Source organism: Poecilia reticulata, chromosome 5, assembly GCF_904066995.2.
Source record: "Poecilia reticulata chromosome 5, P_reticulata-male-v2, whole genome shotgun sequence".
Lineage (NCBI taxonomy): Eukaryota > Metazoa > Chordata > Actinopteri > Cyprinodontiformes > Poeciliidae > Poecilia > Poecilia reticulata.
The window spans coordinates 15962465-15990246 of record NC_088834.1 but is presented as its reverse complement, the minus strand read 5'-3'; the positions used below and the strand labels follow the sequence as shown (position 1 = coordinate 15990246).

Sequence of the window (27782 nt, the reverse complement as noted above, 5' to 3'; positions counted from 1 at the left end):
TTCATCTTTGACTGAGGAGACTGACTACCAAGTAGAATCGCTGTAGATCTTTGTGATTTGTAGTCAGGACGTCGGCTTTTGGGCGGAGCTTGTCTCTCTCCGGTGAAAGTACTGCTGTATTGATCGCCACAAACTTGAACTCGTACTTCGTACTCAAGCCAGTCGGCCAGATCAAGCAGAGTTGGAACTGGATTATGAACAGGATTCACAAATCTATGAAAGTGTGCTCTTAGGTCATGTGGCAACTTCACTAGGAGACGAGAAACATGTGATGCACATCTCAGTTCTGTCCATCCTTGACACCCAAGTTGCTGCAGCATTCCTACTAAGGCGCGAACTTGAAGGGCAAAGGACTTAAATGCTTTAATGTCCCCAGGTCGGATATTAGGTCCATCCATCAGATCAGAAATCCTCTTTAGCGCCAGCTGCTGCGGTTGACCATACATCTCAGTGAGCGCTCTTAAAGTGTCTGTAAATGGGAGAGGACTGTTACTGTATGAGTCGGCTATAAGTAGCGCCTCTTCGCATTTGAGATGATCTGTGAGTATTTGAAACTTAAAGTGCTCTGGAGCATCATATGGGAGTAAGTTGTCGAGGGCTAGTTTCAACCTGGCAAACTCACGTGGGTCTTCGGACTTGAAGTAAGGGATAGTCGGTTTGGGACCATGGTAGAACTCTAGCACTGAAGGTTTACCATAGGAAGGATCTCCGTGGGGGGAATGTTGGCAGTCAGATGAGTATCTGCCTCCCCGACTTCTCTGTCTGTCACATCCATAGCGTGGTGAATAGTAATTCTCATGGTGATCCCTGTAATCAGAAGATTGTCCCCCCTCAGGTCTATAGTAGAGGCTGTCATGGCGAGCGCTTGGACTACTTGGTCGGTTGGGCTTCTTAGGGCCATATGCATCACCGTGGTCTGGATGATTTGACTTGAATGGAGAGACACCATAACAACGGTGAAATCCATCACCATGGTGATAGGGCTCATTATAGCAGTCGTAGTCATCCTCATAGTTGGGATCATACTTGACATCGGAGTTGGATGCTGCTTTAAAATGTGGCCTTTTGCTATCACATGATTTATCACAAGCTTTATGGTGTGATTTACACTCTCTTTGATGTGATGACTCTGGTTCCGGTCGGTCATCAATATCAAAATCCATAGGCTTGACTTGGGAGAAGGGAGATGAGCTTCGTGTTGTTACTGGAGAAATGTCATCTTTGCTGATTAATCCTACCTCCTGCAAACAGCGGTCAAGATCCTCAATGGAGTCACGTCGGTGGCTTTGTGGAAGTAGAGGAACATCATTAATCACCGATGGGGCATTTACTGCCTGACGTGGGCTTGTGTGGCCCCTAAATGGCGTCGGCTTACTTGTAGATGCTGGTGCAGTAGATGTATCCTCTTCTCTGCGCTTGGACTGTGACTGAGGATTTGAGTGTTGTCCATGAGATTGCTGGATTACGTCTGTAAGATGCTGGACTTCTCTGTGTAGTCGTTCACTTTCCTCTCTCATGCTTTGAATATATCTGAGCACTTCAGATGAAGCTGGCTGCTCCTCCTCAGGAATGTGGTGCCTTGGTGTATAGCTGACCTCGTAGTTCTGGAGATGTGATGGCATATGCCTCAATCTTTGTGGACGGTTTACGTCTCTCACGTTCCTCTCATGTGACCTTGACATATTGACTGTAGTGGTTGCTTGACTCCGGCTCGAAGGACCAAAAATTGTATTGAAGATTGAAACTGGTTTTATTGTGGATAAGCAATCACTCCAGGTGTCGGGTTAGGACAGCTATTATATATGTTGAGGTGAGTTGTTGGAAGGAGAGAACGTCCGATTCCAGAATTAGGTTTAACTTGACTTTAATATACTTCCAGCTTCATCCATATACATAACAGGCAGGATTCAATGGGGGGCGCTTGTAAATGAGATTGTGTGTGTATTGAGTGTATGCATATGTATGTAGCTGTGAGTATGTGTGTGTGTGTGTGTGTGGTTTCCTATAAAGACAAACAAATACAAACCATGAGTATATGTCTGTAAATGCTCTACACGCAAACAACAACCAATCCGACCGGCAATAGCATAACACTAGAAACATACAAGAGAAACACGGCATTTCGGTCGGAAATTGTAACACCAGCGACAGCTGTGTCCAATTAACTGAGCTTACTAGCTTAACCTAAACAGTTAGCTCTAGCTCTACATAATAAGAACAAACTACACTAAGCGACCATAACATTCGACAAGATAATATACAAATACAGCTCTTAGACATCAACAGTACCACTTACATTCAATGGACGCACACGATGTAAAGAGGTAATAACAAAACTGCCTTGAGAGCCGCCCCACCGAATGCTCAGGTCCATAAGTGAAGTATGAAGAAGAAGCCACCCAGTGGAGGAAAAAGGCACTACATATGAAACACCTAAATAAAGAAAATCAAACTAAAGGGCTGGAACAAATAATTAACAATCTTTTGTACAGTCATATTATTTTAGAATACTAAAAGTTGTCCTGCAGACAGATTCTCCCACCCGAGCTGTGAATCAGTGTGGCTCCTCCAGAGTCTGGGTTTTGGCTGCCTTGTTGATTAGGTCCCTCCTTGTCATGTCTTGACAGGTTTGCTTGACACTGTACTCATTTTTGGGAAGATGGTCTGCAGTGTCTTTTCAAGCTGCAAACTTTGCTCTTGTCTGTCACAAAGTTCCAAGAAAACACTTTGAGGTGTAGAGTTGCAACGTGACAAAAACATTTAAATCCAAGGAATTTTAATACTTCAAAGGCTTTCTAGAAACTATAATATTAGACCATGTCATCCCTTTTGTTTGGCTTTTAATCATCCTCCCTTTGGAGGCTTACCGCGTCACGAAGAGGGCGGACAGTTTGCGCGGTCCACTCAGACCGTCTCACCAGAGGAGGGTAAGGGTGCTGGCTAAAAGCGTGCCGAGTTATTGGATACGTGTTGTTGCTAGGGGCGTGGGTTGCGTCGTGCAACTGATTCCTCCCCAAACCTCCAAAGAAAGAAAGCGAGAGAATGGGAGGATGAACCCGGGAAGACAAGGGTGAGAACATCAGCTGGTTCAGAGATGCGCGGACAGCTGCCTGATCCGACCTGTGCCGCAGTGAGCATAATCCCATAAGCGCTTCTGTCCATCCGCTACTCTGCTGCAGGACGGCTCTGAAGGGGGGGAAAAAAAGAAAGAAAGTGCGTGCTGACTGTTTTATTGAGAATTATGCTCAGCTCTCACTTGTCGGAGGAGAATCGCGTCAGCCGCTGACTCCACTGAGTCAGAGTGCGGGATGGGGAGAGGGAGGACAGACCGCTGCGCACTTTCTCTGTCCCGTGATGTGTCCTCGGAGCGGCTGGTGCGTGGCACAGTTTCAACAGCCTGGTCTATAGGCCGGGGAGGATTTGCTTGAGGAACGTATTTTTTTAATTATTTTTTTGTTGCAGCGTGAATCTGACGCAAGGTGGATGAATGGGGATTCAGTGAGCTCCGGCCGGCGATGACATCAGGCTGAAGTGTTGCAGTGAGGCGGTTTGGGAGGCGTGAGGTGGCGCGGAGCGATGCGTGCATCCTCCGAGCTGGACGCCTTCAGGAGAACGAGCTACGTCCTGAGCAAATGCAAGACATTAGGCCACTCATCCTGAGCCGAGCTGGTCAACTGCGTCACTGCAAGTGCAGGTAGGCTGCAAACTCCCCTACGTAGTCGGGAGAGGAGCATGCTCCCCAGCCCTTCCTGCACCATGTCGCCGGTTAGTGCCTTGACAATCTAAGGGGGGGATGAATTCAGCTGACATTTCCAACAAAGATCCGCCGCTAGGATCCACGTTTTCCTCAGCTCCTAACCTGGAGTCGGACATTAACGCAAACGCGTGTAGGCATGTCTATGAGAATGGGATGGACCACAATGTCAACATCCAGAACGCAGCGCTCCGCGGGGCCAGCGACCCCAGCTCCTATCCCTCCACGGAGTACCAGGGGCTGGGCCGCCGCAGGTTCATCCGCCGGAGTCTGTGGGTGTCGGACCACGACGAGCAGCCGCTGGATACGTCGGATCTCGTCAGCAGCAGCCCGGTGCCCAACATCGACCTGCGGACTATAGTGGATCGGAGTCGGACCCGGGCTCTGCTTCCGGAGACCTCCAGCACGGAGAGCCAGGTGGGGCTGAAGGACAGCGCCACGGAAAGCGTGAGCGCCGATGAGGAGCGTGGGGACAAGTTGGAGACGGGGCCCAAGGCGGACCCGGGTCCATCAGATGTTACAGGTAAAGCGGGCAGCGACGAGAACGAAGAGGAGCCCGGGATGAAGGCTGTGTCCACCTCCCCCGGAGGACGCTTTCTGAAGTTTGACATTGAGTTGGGGAGAGGGTCTTTCAAGACCGTCTACAAAGGTCTGGACACGGACACCTGGGTGGAGGTGGCCTGGTGTGAACTGCAGGTGAGTTCAGTGTCCACTCAAACTCTCAATCACTCAAGTAAATCTAGCTGTGGGGCCCTCTGGAGTGGAGCACAAAATGGTTTCTAACAATGGATGGCGTTGTTATGCCATCCTTGGGCAAATGACCTGAAAAAGAGACATTTCCATATATCTTCTTTATACTCTTCCTCCTCAAAAACACGATTTCTCCTGAAGTTAGATTTCTTTTTTAAAATAAATTTTATTCCCATAGAGATAATTGTAATTTCACTGTACGACCTTTACATTGTTCACCTGGAACAATTCTCAGCAAACAGTTCTGTGCATGATTCAGTAGTATTTATTGGTTCCTTTAAATTTCCCTGCAGTGTTAGTGGACTTTCTTTTGAAATCTTAGAATCATCCAAAGGGGACGTTTTACCTCTTTGCTGTCACGCCTTTTTTTGTTGAAATTTGATCAGGAATTTCAACAAAAGAGTTTTGCTGGGACACAGATGATGCAGCCTGGGGTCGGTGAACCTAAAGAGGGTTGGCAATGCCTATGGCTTAAAATTCAGGTATTCTATAGCAATAAGGGTTGGAAAAAGCAACATACTAGATGTGAAACAATTATATGAATTCTCATAAGAAATTCCTTTATAAGCTGTCTGTGACTGTTCATAAAAGTAAAATTAATGAACAAAAGTAAAATATAATACACCAACCAGTCGAGCATCATGAGCAACTGCACAGACCAAAAAGTTTATGCTGCATTTTTTTTTTTTTTTTTTTTTTTAGGGAAAAGACATTTTATTTATGCTTTTCCAAATATAATTCACTTTAGAAATTGATGTTAGAGCTATGAATATTGTATTTAAAGTATTCATTTTATTAAGTGATCATATTCCTAAATGATTTGATGTATTTATGATTTACGATTATTTTTCGGAACAAACTGTGAAATTGAGAAGTGGCAGCACAACAAAAGTCACAAAAACAACTGAGAGCAGTTTCCACATTCTGCATTTTGACCTGTTATGTGACAACCAGCCTCTGGGAAAAATGAAGCAAGAGAACAATTCATCACAGAACCATGACATGGTTTTAATCTAACTCAAATTAAAGCTAATCTTACAAACAACTTTTAAATGCCTTTCTGTTTTTTAAACATCTGATTTTGTCTTTAGTTGTCATGCAAAAAAAAAAGGAAAGTTATTTTTGTCTACAAAAAATTGGACAAATGCATTTGTGTGAGTGCAGCAAAAAGGGACAGACTGTGATGTCCACTGTGAGAAATCAACAGAATTTAGCTGATAGTGTGACAGTAACAAGCAATATGCAAATCAATCCCAATCTGGGATGATATTAAAACAGACTCTTTAAAAAAAAAAAGAAAGTTTAAAGCATCAAATGAAATGTTGAGATCAGTAATATTTTGTGTAAATGTAGACAACTACTTTGAGTATCAGTTATGTTTTTCCAGGTAAGTCCAAATGTTCAAAAATAGTATATATTTAATATCTCCCATGCATAGGTTGTTTGCTCACGTACATCAAAAATATTCCATGAACATCTTGACTTACTCTTTGACGTTTTATTTTTTTTAAAAACACTTTCTGGCTAAAATGTAACCTTGCTCTTACAAGTCCTGCCATGCGTGAAGGAAAGTTATTTTCTGATAATTCAGCTGAGCTGCAGGGAAAAAAAACTGATTAACTAATGAGCAATTACAGTCTTCTTGGAAAGACTTCCATTTGATGACAGAATTTTTATTAGAAGACAATAAGCCAAGGAGGAAAAGTCTTTAAATCACTTATACAGCCTCTTCAGTGTCACCGTGCACATTACTGTTCAGCTCTGATTATATAGGAATTTTTATTCACAATCAGCCAAAAGCAAATTGTAAAACACCTGAGAGCCCCCTGCTGGAGTGGATGCACCACCAGAACTTGAATTCACACACTTTGTCACATAGACAGTTACCTTTTTATCTATTACTTTTTATTGAATAAATAATATAGTCACTTGGTAACTACTAAATCTCTTTTAGAAGCATAATGCAAAAATAATTCAGATAAAAATGGAGGACAATGGGACTATGTTGGTCTTAGGTAGATGTAGCGAGCCCTCAATAGATTTTGTGATAGTTTTATTGAACTGAATATATCTGTCTGTTGTGTATCAAAAACTGATGGCAGCAGGTAATGGTCTTATTTGTCGCTACAGCTTGCCTGCAGTTTTAAAACATTGTCACTTTATCAAGAGCTATAAGTGATGCTTCTTTAGTTTCTCATGACTGCCCATGTTTTGTGACTCTAAATATTTATAGACAGATATTTTTTCTCTCATAAGCAAATGAAGGTGTAGCTGACTACCAGTGTGCAGCAGCAGATGGAAGAGGATATGTATTGCACTGCATAACTCAGGAACAGTGAGCGGCCGGCACTCCATGCTTTTTTTCTGAGATTGTTTTTTTAAGGAAAAGGAAGATTATGGTAGAAAAAAATGCTGCAACCTCAGTTTTCAATGAACCACGCAGGTTATTTTATTACATGCTAAACCTACAGTTCCCCTGCAATGACAGCTTGCTGCATCATTAATCCGTGTATGCAGTAATCTAATGATCAGTTTAGATGCGATCCATGTGATATGGAGATTAGTGTCTGCAGACAGACGTGCAGACAGAGGCTGGCCTTCCAGGACTTCAAGTGTGCCAAATTAATTTTCTTCTGCCTGTAAAGAGGAAGTGTTTTACAGCTGTTATAGATTTACCTATAAAACATCAGCAAGCTCAAATGGAGCAGTAGCATACGTTTCTTACAACAAACATTTTAAAATCTGCATGTCGTTGAATTATTTAGCAACGGTGTGATTGTTCAGAAACTATTTTTTTTTCACATTAGAGGAACCAAATGGTAAAAAATAAAAAAGAAGAAATTCCAGGCAACTTTTTTTTTATATCCATTTAGTGCAATCATATGTGCAAAGTCCTCCCCCATCTTCTTGCTTTTGCAGAACCTAGGTTCACTGTATCAGGCCTCAGGGAATAATTACCAAAAATGGAAGGCCTACTCAATCAGTTTCAGACTGCAGAGACAAATTCAATCTCTACTACATTGTGCTTATCTCACGTTTTCTACTGGTCTAGTTTTCAGGGAGGGCAGAATCTTAGCAGGCTGATAATCAACCAGAGATGAAACTCAGATTAGACCATTATGAGAAAAGCCAAGATGTTCTATGTGTCAGTTCCTTGTATCCCATACTAAAATTGTTGCTTAATTCTTTTTAAGAAATTGTCATGGAGCTTTGTGCATTCTGAAATCCTTCTTAGAGAGTAAATATAAGATGTCTGCACAGTTTTTCAGATTTTACAGTATTCCAAAGAAAACATAAACCCATTTTCTGTATGTATGTTTACATAATTCCCAGCTATCCATATCATAGAGGTAAATGTGGAGAGTGTGTGAGGCGTGTGTCTGATCAGGTTCTTAGGGGAGATCTAGCGATGATTCAACCATCCTGTCCCTGGAGACCAGGCTGTGCCCTTTAGAGCATCTATGCCTCTGAAGCGTAGTCACAAAAACCTGCTGCCGTATAAACCCTTTTCTTTTACTCTGTGTACGTTTACCGAAGCTCTGAAAGTGAGTCAGCATTCATCACAAATTTATAAAGATTTGTGAATCAAAACTAAGAGAGAGAAAAGCAACACAGGCAGCTTCTCTTGACATTCATTTGCTCAATAACTGTCAAACATTTGCAGAGGAAGTCATTTGAGCAAAATGATCAGATCAGTTTGTGAAATGCAACAATATGGCTGAGTTAAGATCTTCATCTTCATCTCGCACCCCGTTATTTGTTTTGTTGCTAAACACTTGTTTAGCCCCCCCACCCCCCCTCCTCAGTATTGCCACAAAGATTTATTTGGAGAGATTCTTGCTGATGCAGCACTCTGCGCCAACACACAGATGAGATAGGAAAGACTGGGTTCGGCTGAGGGTAGCAGCAAATATGGAGAATGTGACGCAGAGAGATCATTTTTCAATACATGTTCGCATTTGGTTCTCATGTTTTGCGTTTAAATATAAGTTTCTGTGCTATACTTCCTGCAAAGCGATCATTATGTACAGCAGATCTGATGCCACACCATGATTAACGGAGACCTTCTCCCTGTAAAGCATCTTTACTAAATTGTTTGCAAACTTCCTAAAAAGAAACAATAGGGACATAAGCACAACGCAGGCTCTTCAGTGAGAACTTGAGTCACAAAGGAAGCTTCAGCAACTGCATAATGCAAGATGCATTAGGCTGCACAGGTCACAGTGGGCGCTGAGTGAAATCCGATTCCTGCGTGTGAGTCAAAAACCAACACCACGAGTCAGTGTATGAACTTACTGAGCACCCCACTCATTTGAAACGGGAACTGCAACCTATTTCTTCCAGTTATACTGTCGCTATTGGAACAGTGGCAGCGGAAATACAGAAGACGCCCAGAAATTTGTGGCCGCTGTAGCTGCTGCACTGCTGACTGGAGAGAAAAACGCGATGCAGAAGGTGTTTGCTGTCAGCTCTTTTACTATTTATACAACAGTTCAGGGAAGGCAGGGGTCAAAAATATTGATCCAGTCTGAACGGATTCAATCAGGCGCACAGTACACAGAAAATTAAAGTTTTAACATCTTTGAAGGTGGATGCACTCACTGCATCAAAGCCACGAGTTTGTGTTGACGCCTTTGTGGTTTTGAAGAAATCTCTCGCCTATTAGCCTCCACAGATGTGACTTTGTCTGTTTTACCGCGTCAGACAAAAGAATGAGGCTTTTACTCATCCGTCCTCTGATTACGTGTTGATCCCACTTGTGGGTTTTTGAGATGTTTGGGATTTGTATGTTTTATAAACAGTGCTGAAAAAGAGCGTAAATGGGTCAGACCCCCATGTTCAGCCACATCAAAATGCCAAAGCTGTGTTCACTCCAAACACGAGCCTCAGACAATCCTAAGGGAGCCCCAGTCAAGCTCACTGCTTCAATCAGGATACAAGTTGTTATGGTACTTTTGTTAAATCGGTCCAACAAAGTGAAAAGCTAACATAGAGTATAATGGAAAAGTTGCTTTGTTGTGTCTGATGTTTCTCATCTCTCCCGTCTCTATAAAACTAGTCAGCAGAAGGACACATAAAAAGCTCTAAATTGTCCAAGTGGACATCTAGGCTGACTTTGGACTTGATACAACACAGGCAGACAGGGCTGGATTTACAAGCATGTTTTGGTTTTGGTGTCCTTCTAGTACAGAAAAAATATTTTACTAATGCAAATTAGAATCCTGTACATAAGCAGAATTTATGCACGACAGGTTTATTGCCTCCACTGATCAGTACCTTCACGTTGTTCCCAAATACAGTATATATTCATAATTTTAAAATACTTGAGTATTGTTTTGATTTATAAAAATCCCAAAATATTGATACAGTTCACCTGATATGGGCCTCGTGAGTTTGATATAAAGTACAATGCAAAACATGTGTTCATTAAAAAAAAAGAAAAAAAAAGAAAAGTATTTTATTTATGGATCATTGTGAGTGAGAGTTTTGGAAAAATGACATCAATTCACAGATTTTCCTTCCTTTTCCCCAGGAAAGGAAACTATCCAAAGCTGAGAGGCAGCGGTTCAAAGAGGAGGCAGAGATGCTGAAGGCCCTGCAGCACCCCAACATCGTGCGATTTTATGACTTCTGGGAGTCACCAGTAAAAGGGAAGAAGTGCATCGTCCTTGTGACAGAGCTAATGACATCGGGCACGCTGAAAACGTAAGAATCTGTGACAACAATTCATTATTGTCTTTTGAGAACTCATGTTTAAATGTACATTACATGATTGCACATACAGTAAAGGTAAGTGATCTATACTTTTCATCCGTGTGTTTAGGCAGCTAAACAACTTTATAAATTAAAAAGCATTAGTCATATTCAGACCGCCTCAAAAAAAGATCAATCTATCTCTCTCTATATAAATAAAACTGATGTCTTTATCTGTATAAGTTGGAACATTTGAGCATTTGTCTTCTTGCAGGTATCTAAAGCGCTTCAAGGTTATGAAGCCCAAAGTCCTGAGAAGGTGGTGTCGGCAGATTCTCAAAGGCCTCCATTTCCTCCACACCAGGACGCCTCCCATCATCCACAGAGACCTCAAGTGTGACAACATTTTCATCACTGGTCCAACTGGCTCTGTCAAAATAGGAGACCTTGGATTAGCAACCCTAAAGAGGGCCTCTTTTGCCAAAAGTGTTATTGGTTAGTTGCTGGCTAATTGTTTAGCTGAAGTAATTTTACTAATTTAATCCTGTTCTGTACGTTTGCATCATTTATGTTGTCTTGGGAGCTCCAGGGCTGCCACAGAATCAACTGAAAGAACAGCTTCATCACATGTCCAGATTGGTGACAAATTAAAAGAAAACAACCAGATGTTGCGACAAGTAATTCCTTCTTATCAGACGGATTTTGATTCAGTAGCATCTTCCTTTACATGTTAAAAAAGCAACATAGTGGATTTTAAAGTCCAAACGTTCAGGAGGAGCTGTCCTAAGAAATCACTGTGATTTCACCTGCCTGCATTCAGTCTCCATGGTAACCAGCTCATAGTGACTGATGTCTAAACTCCATCCCATAACTGAATTAGGTTTAATTCATACTCAGAAAAGTGTGACAATTGTCTACTTAAAAATAGTGTAACAAAGTGACAATTAATATATTAATAGCAATATATTAAGAATATATTATTAACATGTTTTTATTAATTATAACTATTAATTAAATTAACATATGATTAATGTCATTAATATTAATATAATATATGTTTATATTAATATGTCTTAAGAACATCAGCTTTAATTAAAAACTCTTGATTGAATTATGTTTGTGTGGCACAGTTCCTGGGGCGGATATGGCAATTAAAACTAAGGGATTCCCTTTGAATATAATTTTTTTTTATTATTCAATATTGTTGACCTTACTAATAAAATATCACTAAATTATACTTTGTAATAATGCAATTGATCAATAATTACAATTTTATAAAGTCAACATAATCAACTAAATATAGTCATTTTTTATGACGTGGCTCCTGGTATTTCTTTTGCAAATATTGATTTTGCCCAGCGACACTTTTGAGTGCAGATATTCACCTCAGGATCAGGACAAATGGTCGGCTGTGACCATCCAGCTGGATCCAGATGTTCTCCTGTGGAGCAGGTCAATAACACACCAGTCTGAGCCTGCAGGTGTACATACATGCTGCATGTACACAAAACCCACAGAGGAGAGGATTTCTACTGTTTTATTGTCATTATTACGCTTTCTACCGATTGCTTCTTAAATATGGAAGAGCCACTGCAAGTCAGCAGAAAGCTGTTCAGACTAATTACTTCCTGGAAGAAGGTAAACCGATCCTCATGGGTCTTTTCCAGGAAGATGATGCTTCCTTCTGAAATAAGAGATGACAGAATACAATGTCAATGTTGCAAAGCTATAGTCCCTAATATTCACACAATTTCAGACTTTTTAATAATGATGAAATGTAATACAGTTCTCTCAACGATGCTAATGTAAATGAAAATATTTATAAACATTTGCATTATTATAAAAACAGATTTACACAGAGGACTAAAAAAGTGCATGCTGATTTTTCTTTTAACTTGTCACTTGTTTATACATACATGTGGAGTTTTGTTGTGATCCATTTAAAGCCAAAGCTTCAGCATTAGCAAAATCTTTAATTTTTTTGCTTTTGCTGCAACTGGCATTTGAACACTGATAACACAATAAAAGTGTAAATATTTAATGCACAGTCTTTCGTAAATGTTCCAGGTACTCCAGAGTTTATGGCCCCAGAGATGTATGAGGAGCACTACGACGAGGCTGTGGATGTCTATGCTTTTGGGATGTGCATGCTGGAGATGGCCACCTCAGAGTATCCTTACTCTGAGTGTCAGAACGCTGCTCAGATCTACCGCAAAGTCACAAGTGTAAGTTCATTTTCATGAGATGTGGCTACCAACTCTTTATATCACAAGAAAACACATCGATCCGGATACTTTGCGATTTTAAATGAGTGATAGAACAGAATAGAATAGACTGTCACTTTGCGTGATACAATAGCAATGTGGATGTTTCTCTTAAGATGCTATTTGTGAGCTTTGATGGCAAACAATTTCTCTATCACTGTTTTGGTCATTTTTATTACTAGACAAAGAATAACAACAATAAATATTACATTTACTCTACTGTCACAATAATCTATGTTAATATATTGGAGTGGGAAATGTAACTGGGGCATTTTTAGTGGCAATATAAAATTAGGCAGCTATAACTCATATATAAACTGATGAATAGGGACACAGTGAGGCTGTTTGTGGCCCAGACCTCTGAAGGTGTCTGTGATTTCATCAGAACTGAACTGTAAACAGTAACCTATCTTGATCCTAGCGTTTTGAGCCAGAAAAACCATAAAAACTCACAGTGAATAATAAAAATGTCAGCTGAATTTGCAGATGGATCAGGCCAGCAGTAGAATCTGCTGAGACAGAACTTCTTTGATGGTTCTGTGTTTTTCTCTGACAATCGGTCTTTGTTGCTCTTTTTTTCTCAGTCAGCATTGAGCGCTCTCAGAAATCAGGTGCAAACCACAAAGGAGTTTAATAAAACTGTGTTCGTGGCACGTTGCACACCCATGGGTAAAGTGCAATCTAGTATTTTTCCCAGCCGCACTTTTTAAGTTTTCAAAGACAGACAGTTCTACTGACAACATGCCACAGGCTGAGGACAGAAGTCTAATGAAAGGCTTAGATGTGAAAACCCAAGAATTCATTGATTTCTTAAGTTAAATTTAAAACTAGCTGAGCAAGATGATTGGTTTTATAAATACTTCTACATGGATCGACAGGCTCACGTTGATCTTAATGATGTAACAAGGCCAGAATATCAATATCTTGCGTATTTCATGAACATCACGTTTGTTATAAAAGATTATTACAGCTTATCAACGTCATGATGACGATCACTTTCAAAAGTCTTGTCTGATCATATAAATAGTCAGATTTCTAGGGGCCTGTAATTTTTAAACTTAAACTCACATTAACCCTCAATTTCCATCAAACCAAAGCAAGTAGCCTCATTCAGATTGACATCTAGTCTCCACTTGCAAGCAGATCTTCTTTTACCTCCTGCACTATGTATCTCTGTAATCCTTAATCTGTGGACATCGAGGGGAAGCTGTGTTATTGAGGGAAGTTAATGCTTTTTGACACTGCTTCATCAAATTGCTCCTAGTAATTGCTCCTGATGAGAACTTGTTTCCTACTGAGTTGAGACATGCTGGTTTGCTTTTCAGGGGGTGAAGCCTGCCAGCTACGGCAAAGTCAGTGACCCAGAAATTAAGGAAATTATTGGGGAGTGTATCTGCCACAGATGGGAGGAGCGGTAAGTTGCCAACGACGTCTGAGTTGGTCTGAAACACATTCCTCATGCAGGTAGTGGAGCTGGACCTCTGTGTTCGTTTTGCATTTTGTTTTCTGCTCTGGCGGTGTGACGTTAATGCCCGTATATTTGGATCTGAGCGTGCGTTGCCACTGTAAAGATCTGTTGTGCAGAAGTGTTTGTGTATTTTCTGCAGGTACTCCATCAAGGACCTCCTGAACCATGCATATTTTGCCGAAGACACAGGAGTCAGGGTTGAGCTAAATGAGGAGGACGATGGAAAAAAATCAACCATTGCTTTAAAGCTGTGGGTTGAAGATCCTAAAAAGCTAAAGGGAAAATATAAGGACACTGGTGCTATTGAGTTTACCTTCGACTTGGAGAAAGAAGTTCCAGAAGTAGTTGCACAAGAAATGGTAAAAGAACCAAAATAGTCAAATTTTGAATGACTCATGACAAACATATTTATGTTTAGCGTACAAGGTATTCAGTTTGACCTTTATGTATTTCGCTTTACCTTTAACAAGAGTCTTGCCCGTTTCTTGTAGGTGGAGTCAGGATTTTTCTTGGAATGTGATGTAAAGATAGTTGGTAAATCCATCAGAGACCGTGTGGCTCTAATAAAATGGAGGAGGGCAAGGACTGGCTCACCAAATGGAAACAGTGAAGTGAAGAAGACGCAGCAGAACCTTCTGCAGGTCCCTGGTACTGGTCCACCCGAGGAAACCATCTTCACCACTGCAGATTGTGAGGACCAAGAAACTCTGATCTGCACTGTTCCTGTAATCACACCTGCCACATGTAAGAAGCTCAATGAAAAACGACACCTCAAGGGCACTGGTTTTATTATCTCTGGATCTTGTCCATATGTTATTACATTGTTACAACTGCTAGCGTCGATATATCTTCCATATGTTTGCTGTGTCTCCTACATGGCTTGTGAGAAAACTTAAATGGGACTTCTTGTAGCCTTCTTTCAACAATTTGCGCAGATAAACAAATAATCTACGGCATGAAATCTCAATAAAGTATATAGAAGTTTGAGAATATAATGTTAGTAAATGTGTAAAAAGGTTATAGGGATGTGGATACTTGTAGCAATACTGTGTATTACACCGTCTCAATCTGCACTAATAACTGTAAGAGATGTGAAAACTCAAATAGCCTCAAATTAAGCAGAATGCCTTTGAATCAACCTGAAGTAGAGATAGAAAAATAGGACTGCAGCGCGATGAAATGAAATTAAAGCAATCAGCCACCATGACCCCTAATTTAAATTCCAATTACAGCCTCATTCGACCCTTCATCACTATCTGTTTTTCCTTCGGAGGCTCTTCATGGTGAATTATAGTGTTTCATTCTCTCTGTTGTCACAGCTGATAGCGGAGCGAACGCCAACGTGCAATTAGACGATCTGAGCAATCAGCAGAACGGTCCCTACCAGTCACTTCCAGAACCCGTTTCCACTGCACACATGCTCTACAGTCCTCCTTCACACACTGACTCCCAGCTGCACCAAGGATCCTACCAGCAATCTGCAGGACAGGGCTCGCATGAAAACAACAAACAGCCAACCGCGCAACCACACCAGGGAGTCTACCAGCAACCCGCAGCAGATCAGCTGCATCCTGGGACCTTCCAGCAGCCTGCGGCACAACTGCACCAGGGGCCTTTTCAGTGTCAAACAGTGAGTACTTGCTGTCGTGTTTTAATCACATGTCCTTTTAAATTCTATTTTTATTTATGTTTTTTGCAAAAACCTAATGTTTTATCTTTTTTTCTGAACGGATTCCTGATCAGCGCCACTACAGTGATCCTTTTGTATGTCACAAGAACCCGCTCGCCACTGAAAGCACAGCGTGTCTTAGGCGTGGCAGTGCCCCCACAGTAGAGATGTTACAGTGCAGGATGCACTCCCTCTCTCAGACAAAGAACCAAAGTCTGTTGCAAGCTCTCTCCTCATCTGACAGTTCCCAGAGTTCACTGCAGTCTGCAGACTACCTATCCTCAAACGATGCCCACAATCCCTCTTTATTATCGTCTCCTTTCTTGTCTCCGCATCAGCTTTCTCTCCGTGACTCAGCAGGTTATTCAAATTCACCTCCCCCTCCCCTGGTTTTACAACCTCCCTCGGCACACCGTCTTAGCGTGCCACGCAGCCCACAGCGCCACCACCGCCGACATCAGTGCAAAGCTTGCATGTCTCTCCTCTTTAAGGACAAGATGGAAGGAGGCGGGTGGCGCAGACGCACTTCTAGCACATCCAATTTAGACGCATCTACTTCTGTTCCTTTGTTAAAGTCTTCACAGGCCACTTCACCTCATGTTTTGGGCTCACCTGCTGAACCGTCACCGAACAGCAAGCCAAGCAAGGCCACCTCACCTTCACACCATTCCACATCCTCTTCAGTCGTGTTTCCACTTGGTGTATACGAAGGTGGAGAACTCCGCCTTCTCAACTACTGTCTCCATCACATTGTCAGTCGCAGAACCAGCTCTCCCACCCTCCCTGAAAGAGGAGGTGTAAATCACCCTCTCCAGAGCCACATCTTGGACACCGACTACTCTGTAACTGAACATAAAGGGAAAAGTCAGAGCTTGGAAGCCCCTCTTTCCCGAACCCCAAACTTTGATGAGAACTTGGTGCTGTCATCACTGTGCAGCAAAGGCAGAGCAGATCACATGGTATGTGAGCGAAGGAGGCTTTATGTAGTTTGAATGCAACGTAGCTGCACTGGTCAGTATCCCTCCTGATTCCACCAGCAGCTTCGGTCCTTTTAACAACCAGTTTTCTGCTTCTGCTTAATTCGCAGCGTAAACTCAGTTCCTTGGTTTGCTTAACCACTGTTGTAACTTCCCATCACAAACATGCAGCCGGTCCATCTCCTAAAAACCTCCCTTTGTTTCATGCCATTGACAGCTGCCGCTCAAACGCGCTAAATCTCTTTAGGAATGTGCAGAACAAGATAAAATAAATAAATAAATAAATCAATCAATCAAATGTCTGAAAAAAGTTTAATTAAATGTGGTCTCTTGATTGTATTTGTGACAGACGGTTTCTGCTCCAGCTACTCCAGTGCCCCCTGTGCAGCAGAGCAGACAGACATCCCAGAGTTTCCCAGCCGCAGCCCCGACTCTGCAGACGCATCTTACTGTCCAGTCCACCCAGGAGCAGGTACTGCAAGCTCAGAATGACCTCTGAACTCACAGGAGGAGAGAGAGAAAGAAAAATAGGCCGTCAGATATACTAATGTTACATCTCACCCAGTATTGGGAACATCCTGTCTGTGCCTCCAGAACTGTTCCAATCAGTCAACGGGATCCATGAGGAACATTTGTCCTAGAATGTGATTCGTTCCTTTAACATTGTCATTTGCAGGGATAACATCAGATCTGGAACAGAGGAGTCTGGACATCAGATGATCTTTTTAAGCTCCTTCCAGTCTGTAATCAACATGTGTCCTCTGTACACGTGTTTGCCTCTGTGACTACATAACAATAACCTATTCACTGAATTTTGCTCTTATTAACAAAATAAATAGCACCCGAGGTTTTTGCTTTAAATAGTGCGTGCGTAGCATGGATAAAAATCTAAAAAAAAAAGTATTTTCCCTTTCGCTGCGCAGCTCTTTATGGTTGTGCATGTACTCGGTGTGCACCCGTTTGTACGAAAAACTCTATTTATGTGGTCTGTGTTTGTCTCCCATTTGTCTCCTCTCCCTGTAGTGTCATCTCCAGCCAGCTGCCGTCCCGTCTCAGGTAGACTTGCACACTGCAAAACACACAGGATAACAGTTTTAAAATTAGCTGCCCCAGAAGCTCACCTGGTTCAGAGCTTCGGACCTCATAGCTTGTGGTTTAAAACAGCAGATAATACTCCTTAAAAATATATAAGTGTATAACTTTACTGTCTGAACAATAATTAAATCATGAGTATCCAAAGTGCGGGAGGTGGCCGTCTGCCTTCAAACCATGAACAGATTTGAGAGGCATTTGTCCCTCCAGCACAGGCAACTGATGCAGATGGAGTATTTGAAAAGGTTTCAGGGTTTAATACATATTTTATAAATCTTATATGATTTAATTTCAGAAGCAAAAACATTCAGTAATTTTTGCTTAAAGGCTGACGCATTTATTAACTTTGTCTAAATATAGCAAGCATTTTCAAAAGAAAGCGTGACTCAGTTCTTGTTGCAAAGAAACAGACTGACAAAAAATCTAGAAAATATAAAATTATTGACTTAAAAAAATGCTGATGATGCAAACACGTGAGACCATTTTAGTATATTGGATCTCCATTTATTTATAGGTTGGTTTTCCTCGAAAATCTAACTAGCTTGTTTAACTTGACACTTCTGGACAGCAGAGCAAAGACTTTGAATTAGATGGCTTGAAGATAAACTGGAACGGTGACAAGCAAAGCTGGCAAAAGGCTGGAGCTTATCAGACACATTGCAGAGAGATTTAAGAAGCTCTTTTTTTAAAGAACTAAAGTAATTTTGTACTGCACTAAAATATTACTGTATTTTAAGCCGTTCAAACCTCTCAAACCAGAAAAATACATAACTTTATGTATATTCTCTCTCTCGACACATTGTTTTAACTTGAATGCATTTGTGAAATCATGCTGATTCCCACAAAATTTCCTAATTGAGAAAAGCACCGTATTGTCAACAAACGCTAATACTTTTAAAAATAAGTCTGAATTTCTGATTCAAAAATGATTTTTTTGTTAAATAAAAAGAAAACGTTATTTGATTTCTTCCCTTAGTTGTTTTCTGCTGACCAGCCGTCGTCACATCTGAGTCCTCCTGATTCGGCTGGCAGGTTTCCGCTCTGCAGCGCTCCTCCCCCTCTCCTGCCCCTGCCCATCAGCACACAGGTGTGTTGCGGTAGAGTGCTATTGCGACGGAGACATAAAAAAAACACACAAAAAAAAAACAGAGAAAACATATTGTAACACATGGAGCATTGCAGTGTTGCAGTAAAAACCCAAACGACCTGTGCGTGAATGTTAAATGTACCGACTCGCTGTCTTTGTTCATTTTATTTCGTTTTCCCCTTTTCTTTCCCAGTTTCCCTCTCCATATTCTGTCGTTCACATGCCCGCTCCCTTTTCCCCGGCTTCCCTGCCGTCCACCTTCAGCAGCAGCGACGCTGCTATGTCTACCTCTTACTACTCACCTTCACCTCTCCTGCCCTCCCTCCCTCTCACCCCCCACACAGCTCTGACATCTATACCTTCTCTTGGGACTCCTCAGACTCCCATGTCCACGCCTCAAAATGTCCCCAGTTTGCCTCTCCCTTTCCCTCACCTGGGAATAGCCAAGTCCCCTGTGGTGCCCCAGCAGCAGGCTGGCTCACACGCATCTCAGCAGCACACCAGTAGCCTCCATTCCACCCATCCCTTACCTTTCTCCCAGGTACCACCCACCCCATTCCCTGCCCCCCACCCTGAACAGGAACTGGCTGACCAGCCTGTCCAGGTGAATATTTGACTCCGTTCTCACTGTAATGGCTTGGTCTTGACAAATCTGAGGTGGTGTCTGTATTGTTGGTCGTAATGCATGCAGGGCATGCCTTCGGAGATTCAGAAGAAAGTAAATTAAATTGTTGCTCGTTCCCATAAATGTGATGTTTTGTTTTTTTCTGATTATTTCTCAGGTGGCTGCTCCCCATGGGACTCTGATAGATGTTCAGCATTTGGAAACAGCTCCCCCTGTCTTACCCACTGGACAGACTCCGATATGGGGAAGCAGAATGGACACAGACTCTCCTGCAGCTGCAACGTTTCCAGTCCCCGCTCCAGCTTCAGTTTCCGTCTCGACTACGGTTCAGTTTGAAGCCAAAGCCCCGGTGCGAACTCCTCCTCCAGCTCCAGGGTCAGCTCAGGCTGCAGCAGCACCTCAGACTCCAACGCAGGCTCAAAAACCACTGCAGCCTGTGGCCTCAGCCCAACTTCAGGCACCAATATCTGCATCGACTTTCACTGTCGAGCTCACAATGGTCTCCTCTGTGAGCTCAGCTGCATCGCAGACCCCAGGTTTGGTCTCAGACTCAGCTCCTGTCAGTCTGTCAGCGCCCAGTCAGGCTGCGGCTCCTGCTGGAGTTTCAGTTCTGCAGCCCGCTGGCGTCCACACAACAGGCCCAGTGTCCGAGTCCACCGGCCTGGCTCAGCACAGCGTGGAGGCAACATCCATCCCTGGGAGCTTCCAGCAGGAGACCTGCGCAGAGGTAGGATTCCTTATTTCTTTCTTTCTTTCTTTCTTTCTTTCTTTCTTTCTTTCTTTCTTTCTTTCTTTCTTCTTCCTTCCTTCCTTCCTTCCTTCCTTCCTTCCTTCCTTCCTTCCTTCCTTCCTTCCTTCCTTCCTTCCTTCCTTCCTTCCTTCCTTCCTTCCTTCCTTCCTTCCTTCCTTCCTTCCTTCCTTCCTTCCTTCATTCCTTCCTATTGATATTCTAACAATAATTTCCTCATAAACTTTAGTATGTAATATTTTAAAGCTGCTGTAAATGAGTAAGAATTCTAGAACGCTAAGTCTGCATTTTGTGAGGTCCTATTTATTTTTTCAGTCTGCGCAAAAAATCAACCAATTAAATGAGCTTTATTATTTCTTATATCAGAAGTAGCCAAACATGCATCTGAAGTTATCCGAGAACTTTGAGTATATTTCTCTTCAACTTGCTACGAGATGCTTATCTACGTTGTATTTATGATTTTGCCTCTTTTTAGTTTTGAGAAAATACACAAACAAAATGTATGTTTTAAAAAAGTATTTATCGCATGGTACATAAAAGTAATAATCATTAAAAGTTCAAAAAGACATTCATGCAGTTGGTTAATGTATGTCAAGTTGTGACTGATATTTTGCAACTAACGAAGAAAATTGTGTTTATTTGTTTTTCAGGATGTTCTTCGTGACAGAGCAATATCACTGTCCAGTTACACCTACGACAGGTGCGTGTCGAGTCTTTTTAGTTAGATGTGTTAGTCTGAAGCAGGAGGACGGGTTTTTATTTCTTCATAATTTCTTTGTCTAGTGTTAACTCGGACGTAGCCTCGGGTCGGGAAACAAGCGACGGCTATGAAAGCTTAGCAAGTGGGAGCAAAGGTGACTCAAAACCCAGGAAACATCATCGCAAGTCTGCTCGCACGCGTTCCAGGCAAGAGAGGACCAGCAAACCCAAACTGAGCATGCTCAATGTGAGTCAGATGGTGATCGATGACAGTAAAGATCATCAAATTAATCAAAATCTATGTCTTTAACGGTAAGGTGCATCTGCTCACCTCATAGGTTTGCAACACCGGTGACAAAATGGTTGAATGTCAGCTGGAGACTCACAACCACAAAATGGTAACATTTAAGTTTGACCTGGACGGAGACGCTCCGGAGGAAATCGCCACCTACATGGTCAGCTTGCGTAATTATAATTGAATGTGTTAAATTTTTTTTTTTTCTGTTTGTGACACTTTACAATATTTCAAACTAAATGTTTTGCAGGTGGAGAACGGCTTTATTCTGCTGCTAGAGAAGGAGATCTTCATTGACCAGCTGAAAGACATTGTGGACAAAGCAGAAGACATGCTGCATGAAGACATGGGGGATGAAAAAGACACAGCTTTGAGTTGCAGTCCTCTGCAGGGCCAGATGTCTGAGACAGGAGAGGTAATAGCGGGATCTACACAGATACGTACGCCAAAAATATAAATCTATCAGGTAAAACTCACGTCTGTAAATCTTTCTGCAGAGCCAGCAGTCGGGGGCACCGCAGCCTGTATATCAGCAGAACGGTAACATCACCTGTGCTTAAAATTCAAATCCTCATTGTATCCCTTTTTTTCCCCCCTCAGACATATGTGAGTGTTTACTGTTCTGTTTTGCTTCGGACTGCAGTTCTTCACACAGGAAAGAGATGGTTCATCATCTGCCCGGTGGAGGAGACGCCTCCCTGCGCTCAGGACACTCCGTCTGAGGGGACAGCGACGCAGTCACCTGGGAGCTCAGCCAACACCCAGCCTGCTGACAGCGCCACTGCAAAGCCGTCCGCATCCAGAGGTGACTGTGTTCCAGCGTGCTGCCTGGTAGCCACACGCTACAACAGCACCCCCTTGTGGCATCAGAATCAAATCCTTTAAGTAGGGACGTGTGGAAATATTTACCTTCTTCTAGACGTCTGCAGTCTAGCAGATTTTATCACTTCACCTGGTTCCTGTGCGGACAGTGAGGAAGCATAGAAACCCAAGATGAAAACAATATTTGTACATCTTAACCAACATGTTAATTATTCAATCAAAGCTTCAGTCAGGGGCATCCACAGCTTAATGAATTGTTCTCCACATCATGTCACATTTCAACCAGTAAATTCTGTGTATTTTATTGGGATTTTATGAGTACCCAACACAATGTGAAGCATAATTGAGTTGGTTCAACATGAGCCCAAATTCCTTGAATCTGTTTTTTTTTTTTTTTTACAGCAGAATATTTGTGTTCTTACCACCATACTGTAGGCTAAATAAATCACAACATGTTGTGATTATTGACACTTCAGTTTTCTGTGGGTGACAAAATAAGGACCACGGCGTTGGTTATTTGTTGAATTAAACAAATGAAACTTTACTTTTTTTTTGGACAAAATTTGTATTTGTATTTGTATTCAGCACCCCAGGGTAAATATTTTGTAAATCAATTTGCAAATGCAGCTGCAGGTTCAAGTCTTTTGGCACATTCGTCATCCATCTTTTTATTTGACTGATTTGTTGACCCTCCATCCTTGTGAAATAGCCCAGCACTAGTCAGATTCAACTAAGAGCATTTGTAAAGATCACTTTTTAAAATTTTGCCAGCGATTCTCTGTCGGATTTACTTTTACCACAATAGCATGTTTCAGTCGGAACCGCTGGCTGGAGCCAGGTCTTTTGCAGCCTCTGTTTAGGTTCATCCATCTTCCCATGAGCAGCTGCATCGCCTAACTTGCTTATGACAAACTGCAAAAGAGGTTTCTGTTTTTTTTCATTGGTCTCTTGGCTGCAAGATCAATGCTCTCCTAGCCAAACCTGTCAATTTAACTGGATAGCCATACATTTCCCACTGTCTAAAGCTGGCTTGAAAACGAGGTTGCTGCATATTCAGACCTTGTTTTACAAGCTAATTCTGCTTTAATCTTTTCAACAACTTTATCCCTGAGCTGTCTGCTGTGTTTCTTGGTCTTCACGTTTGTTTCTTCACTAATGTTCCCCAACAGCAAACCTAATAAACCTCTGAGAGCTTCAGAGAACATATAGATTTTTTCTGAGATTAAATTAAACAAACTTAAATTTAAATTTACGAATTAGGTAACTTCAGAAGGAAATTTGGTACTCTGGCTTTCATTTAGGGGTATCGGGATTAAATCCACACCATCTTTTTCATATTTTTAACTGTAAACAAAATGAAAACCACATGTATATTTTCTCCCACTTTACTGTTCTGCACTACATTGTGTTGGTCTATTCCATAAAATTCCAACAAAATGCATTAAAGTTAGTGTTAATAGTAGTCAAGCCTTGATTTTATTTTTTTATGACAGGTTAAACAAGGATTAGCTTCTCTAAAGTTAAATCAAAAACATAAAATTCATGTCATATTAATTAAAATTTTCCAAGTTCTAAACAATAGAAACATCCCCATTATTATAAAAGAAGTCTACCAACATTTTATAAGTTAATTTGCACATTTTGATCTTTTTTTTTTGGCCTTTTTGTAGAAGAGGGGTCGTCCTCTACAATGTCTGGTGGAAGTGGAGGGTTCGCTCATGAAGTTTATGGTTTCTACAGTCCTCCAATAACATCCAACACTGACCCCCTCCTCCTGGCCACCCTGTCGCCCCCTGTGTCTGCACCCCCCACCCTCCAGTCAGTGTCTACAATGGAGTCTGCAGGCAGTTCTCTGCAGCCCAGCTTGCATGGAGCCAGGGCTCAAACGTTTCCCCCGTCGTTGCCCCACACCTCTTACCCAGTGGAGGACTCACAGGGGTCTCCTCTTGGATCGCTCTCCCCTACCCATGGAGCTCAGAAGGCCCTCGATTTGACCCGCACAGCGTCCATTGTTGATGAGGTGCCCTGCTGTCCTCTTGTCATGCCCCTGTCCTTAGATGTGAACCCTCCCCAGGGCAGGTCACCTCTGACCCCTCTCCCCCTCCAGGAGCTGGGTGCCACCAAAGAGCCGGCATCTGTCTCTTACACTCCTGCGGCACGCAGCGAGTTGTCACAGCAGCCAGTCGTCCTCCACCAGCCTTTCTCCAACGTGGGAGGCTCCAAAGTGTCCTCGCTGCCCCAGAGCCCGGCACCGTCCCAGCACGGCGCGGGGCCAAGCGAGTCTGACGGCGAAGGACGGGTCGGTCGGGGAGGCTTCGTCGACAGCACCATTAAAACTCTGGATGAAAAACTGAGGAACCTGCTCTACCAGGAATACGCTCCCATGTATCCATCAGGCAGCGCGGCAGAGACACCGGGGTCTGGGACAGAGTACATCCAGTTTCCTCCGGGCCCGGACAGTGCCACCGGAGGGTCAGGGAACAGCACCCCGGGGCCGATTGGGGAGGGACGCTACCGGGCAGGTGAACAACTCGTAAGTACGATGAAACACACTCGGAGATTTAAATAAGTGGAGAAACTGTTTAGTTGCTGAGCCAGTGCTGAGAAAAACTGGACTGCTGAGGTGGAGTCATTTTATTTAATGTTACAAAAATGTTTAATGCTTCCATATCTAACTTTTCTTGCTTTATTCTCTTCTATCTCCCCTGTAAGCCTCAAATTCCTGAGAGAATGGACAGCCTGAGCACTCTGAGCGACTCCGCTGTCTGTGGTGCGTGCAACTAATCTGTCTAAAGACACAAACTGAACTTTAAGATTATTCATTTTTCACTAAAACTTACACGACGGCTTGTTGTACTCAGTGATTTATTTACTGCCTTATAGCTTCTTTGTCAAGAAGACACTTTCCTCACTCTGTGTCCTGCTCTGGAGCTAGAGGTCGATTTAAGGTATCAAAGTTTAGCTTGTTATTTTTATCAACATTCGTTTGTTTTAATCTCTGCATTGTCACATCTAAACAGCATGTTTTAAAGCTCACACAATGCTTAAAAGTTTGATTCTAATACTCAGATATGAATATTTTGAGATGAGAGACTTTCTGAATCACACATTTTTTTTCTCTTATGTAGTTTTTACCTGATAGTTAATAAAATATATATTGAGAAAGAGACTATAATTTTCTAAATGAGGGAAATGGTCAGATTTGTTGGAGTCGAGAAGTAGGGAGAGCACTTCCTACTTTGTTCATGTTCCTGCTCCCACATGTTACTTTCATTATCTTATAAAAATAGACCAGATATGTCATTTTTGTTCGGGAGCCATTTTAAGAACAGTATTCTTAAACCTAGTGTTCAGATGCCAACAGATTTTATATAGAGAGATGATCAAATATCAAATGAATAGATGTAAAAGTTTCTTGACCAGGTGTCATTAAGTTTTTGTCCCAGAGTATATATCCCTGTGAACAAAATGACAAATGTGACACATTTTCCATTATCTTCATGTATTTATTTGAAAACAATCAATCTCACCGTTCTCTACTTATTTGTAAGTTTTTCAAGACAAAAAAGATATCAGAATTGATCATATAAAAGCCATACTTTGTCACAGTGTTTCCTAAACCTTCCTCCTTTGTTCTGCCAGATCATATCTGTTCCTCCTGAAGTGGCCAACAGAAGAGATGTGAAGCAGAGGAGCTGGAGCAGCGCCGCCTCCCCTGCGCACCCCGGTGGATACATCGGGGACCCGGTTCCCCCTGAAGCCTTGGCCACCTCCACCACCATCGGACGTTTTTCTGTGGTGAGCACAGAAGACGACATAACTCAGAGGACGCGCTGCAGCCGCTACTCTGCCCCGCCCGACTTCTACCTGGACACTCCCCCTCCCATGGGTAAGACCTCACGTTCGGCCCTCAGACTTCGTCCCTGTGGACGTCACGGTCCATGTCTCCTTCCTTCCTGCAGACTCAGGGGCAGAGAGCAGCCCTGCGAAGCTGGCTCCTGCCACTCCGTCCCAGTACGCTCGCTCTGAGCGCAGAGGGAGTGACCTCATGAAAAGAGCAGTGGCTTTTCTCCGTCGCACGGGCCGCAGCAGCAGCGTGCAGAGCTCCGATTCCCCGTGCAGACACGGAGGCTTGCCTGGCTCAGCCTACGCCAGCAGCGACAACGACTCCGAGATGGAGGACTCAGACATAAAGAGGGAACTGCAGAGACTCAGAGAGAAGTAAGATTTTCCTTTTCCTCATGTGAAGGGACTTGGTAGTCCTACCCTTTGGTCATTTTCACATGGTTTAATCCCTTCCTCCATGTATTCAGACATCTGAAGGAAATCTCAGAGCTGCAAGCACATCAGCGCGGAGAGGTGGAGCTGCTCTACCGCAGACTTGGTAAGGTTCCTCCTCCTGGCCTCGGCCTCCTACACGTTGCACCGCACACAAGCCGCAGGAAGAGGTCGAGCAAACACAGACTGAAGCCCGGGAAACTTCTCAGCCCCCTAGTTCAGCAGTTTAGGCACGTCAAAACCAAAAGCAGCGACTCCACTAAACCAGGCGAGTCACTCTTTATAACCTAAGCTACTATTAACATTTTCATTTCAGATAAGGATAAATGTTGCTGTTGCGGTTGTGTGTCCAGGTGCCGCTCCAGCTCCCAGTGAGCCAGCGGTGAGTCTAAACGGTTCTCCCGGCAGAACTTCCTTCCCGACCCACGGCAGGCCTCGGTCGTGTACCAGCCACCTTCCCAGCTCGGCCTCAGAGCCGGTGCAGACTCAGCAGCCCTGCTCCCTGAAAGGCTCCATGTCCTCTGATAACATCTATGCTGGACTGCAGGGCGACGTCGCCGGCACACAAACTCAACCTGAACAGGGTAACACTCAAAACCATGCAGCAAAAAAGACAAACAAACTGACATATAGCAAGATGCTAATGATATAAGTATGATGGTGTTTTTAACAAAGTGATAATAAGTATATTAGAGCTTATGGTTTCCTGTCATCTTCTTCCCTTCATTATGCTCCTCTACAGGCTGGTCTAATTACCCTCAACCGTCTGAGAGAGTGACCTATAAGTCCAGTAGCAAACCACGAGCTAGATTTCTCAGTGGGCCTGTGTCTTTGTCTATCTGTTTGTATCTCTTTTCTTCCTGCATAACTTCACTGTTTGATTTTACTTTAAATTCTCTTTATTTACCTTTATTTCACTCTTCATTTTCTAGCAAAACTATCCTGGAACTGTGTATGATTTGCTTTTGCTTTGCATTATTTACAAGTTTTCTTGCTCTCCGTCTTAATTCAGTACATTGTTCATTCAAACCTGTCAGATAAACTTTTAGGACTAAAAAAAAAAGAAATAAGATTTTCATTAAAAAAAAAAGTTGCTCCAAATGTCATCAAGGACTTTATAAAACATTTCACTATCATTTTGTGGAGATTACTAATAATCAGCTATTATCACTCGTTTTTGGAACAGTTGTATTGTTTCTGACATCTAAGGTTTGAATAATCAAAATGTATTTATAATTGTTACTGCACAATTCAAATGGCATATGCAATACTTTTTGAAAGTAACCCTACACCTTAAAGTTGTTCACATTTTCCTAAGTTATAACCACAGTCTTAAATTTAGGTGGTTTATTTTTTTTGCTCATGGAAAAGAAGACGACGCTCTGGTCAGCAACGTTTTCTCCTCTGTGATATTTATCACCAAATTATTTCAGTTTGATTCAAAAGATAACTCATATTTTACAACTGCCTGAGAAATTTCAAAACTAAATCTATTTAAGAACCAGTGGCAAGAAACTGATGTTCAGAGATGCTTTCAGTCCAGTCTGTTTGAGCTTGAGA

The 27782-nt window shown here is 42.5% G+C and overlaps 1 protein-coding gene across 3 annotated transcripts in view; it reads left to right on the top strand.

Moving 5' to 3' along the window:
• The first annotated feature begins 2570 nt into the window (after positions 1–2570).
• The window catches only part of wnk2 (WNK lysine deficient protein kinase 2), a 30434-nt gene continuing 5222 nt past the window's right edge, over positions 2571–27782 (top strand). The window contains exons 1-29 of one of the 3 annotated variants that reach the window (XM_008409689.3): positions 2571–4450; positions 10038–10210; positions 10473–10693; positions 12266–12423; positions 13788–13876; positions 14070–14289; positions 14422–14674; positions 15250–15560; positions 15674–16558; positions 16926–17048; positions 17600–17632; positions 18645–18755; positions 18949–19359; positions 19538–20107; positions 20779–20828; positions 20912–21074; positions 21166–21282; positions 21373–21537; positions 21620–21662; positions 21766–21927; positions 23615–23964; positions 24052–24477; positions 24657–24714; positions 24828–24892; positions 25587–25833; positions 25907–26165; positions 26258–26490; positions 26576–26806; positions 26965–27063. In XM_008409689.3, the coding sequence (XP_008407911.1) occupies positions 3794–4450; positions 10038–10210; positions 10473–10693; positions 12266–12423; positions 13788–13876; positions 14070–14289; positions 14422–14674; positions 15250–15560; positions 15674–16558; positions 16926–17048; positions 17600–17632; positions 18645–18755; positions 18949–19359; positions 19538–20107; positions 20779–20828; positions 20912–21074; positions 21166–21282; positions 21373–21537; positions 21620–21662; positions 21766–21927; positions 23615–23964; positions 24052–24477; positions 24657–24714; positions 24828–24892; positions 25587–25833; positions 25907–26165; positions 26258–26490; positions 26576–26806; positions 26965–27063 (6883 nt within the window). In that variant the 5' untranslated portion in view covers positions 2571–3793. Of the gene's footprint in view, positions 4451–10037; positions 10211–10472; positions 10694–12265; positions 12424–13787; positions 13877–14069; positions 14290–14421; positions 14675–15249; positions 15561–15673; positions 16559–16925; positions 17049–17599; positions 17633–18644; positions 18756–18948; positions 19360–19537; positions 20108–20778; positions 20829–20911; positions 21075–21165; positions 21283–21372; positions 21538–21619; positions 21663–21765; positions 21928–23614; positions 24478–24656; positions 24715–24827; positions 24893–25586; positions 25834–25906; positions 26166–26257; positions 26491–26575; positions 26807–26964; positions 27064–27782 lie in introns of all 3 variants that reach the window. The other 2 variants (XM_008409687.3, XM_017304661.2) reach the window with 2 other exon arrangements.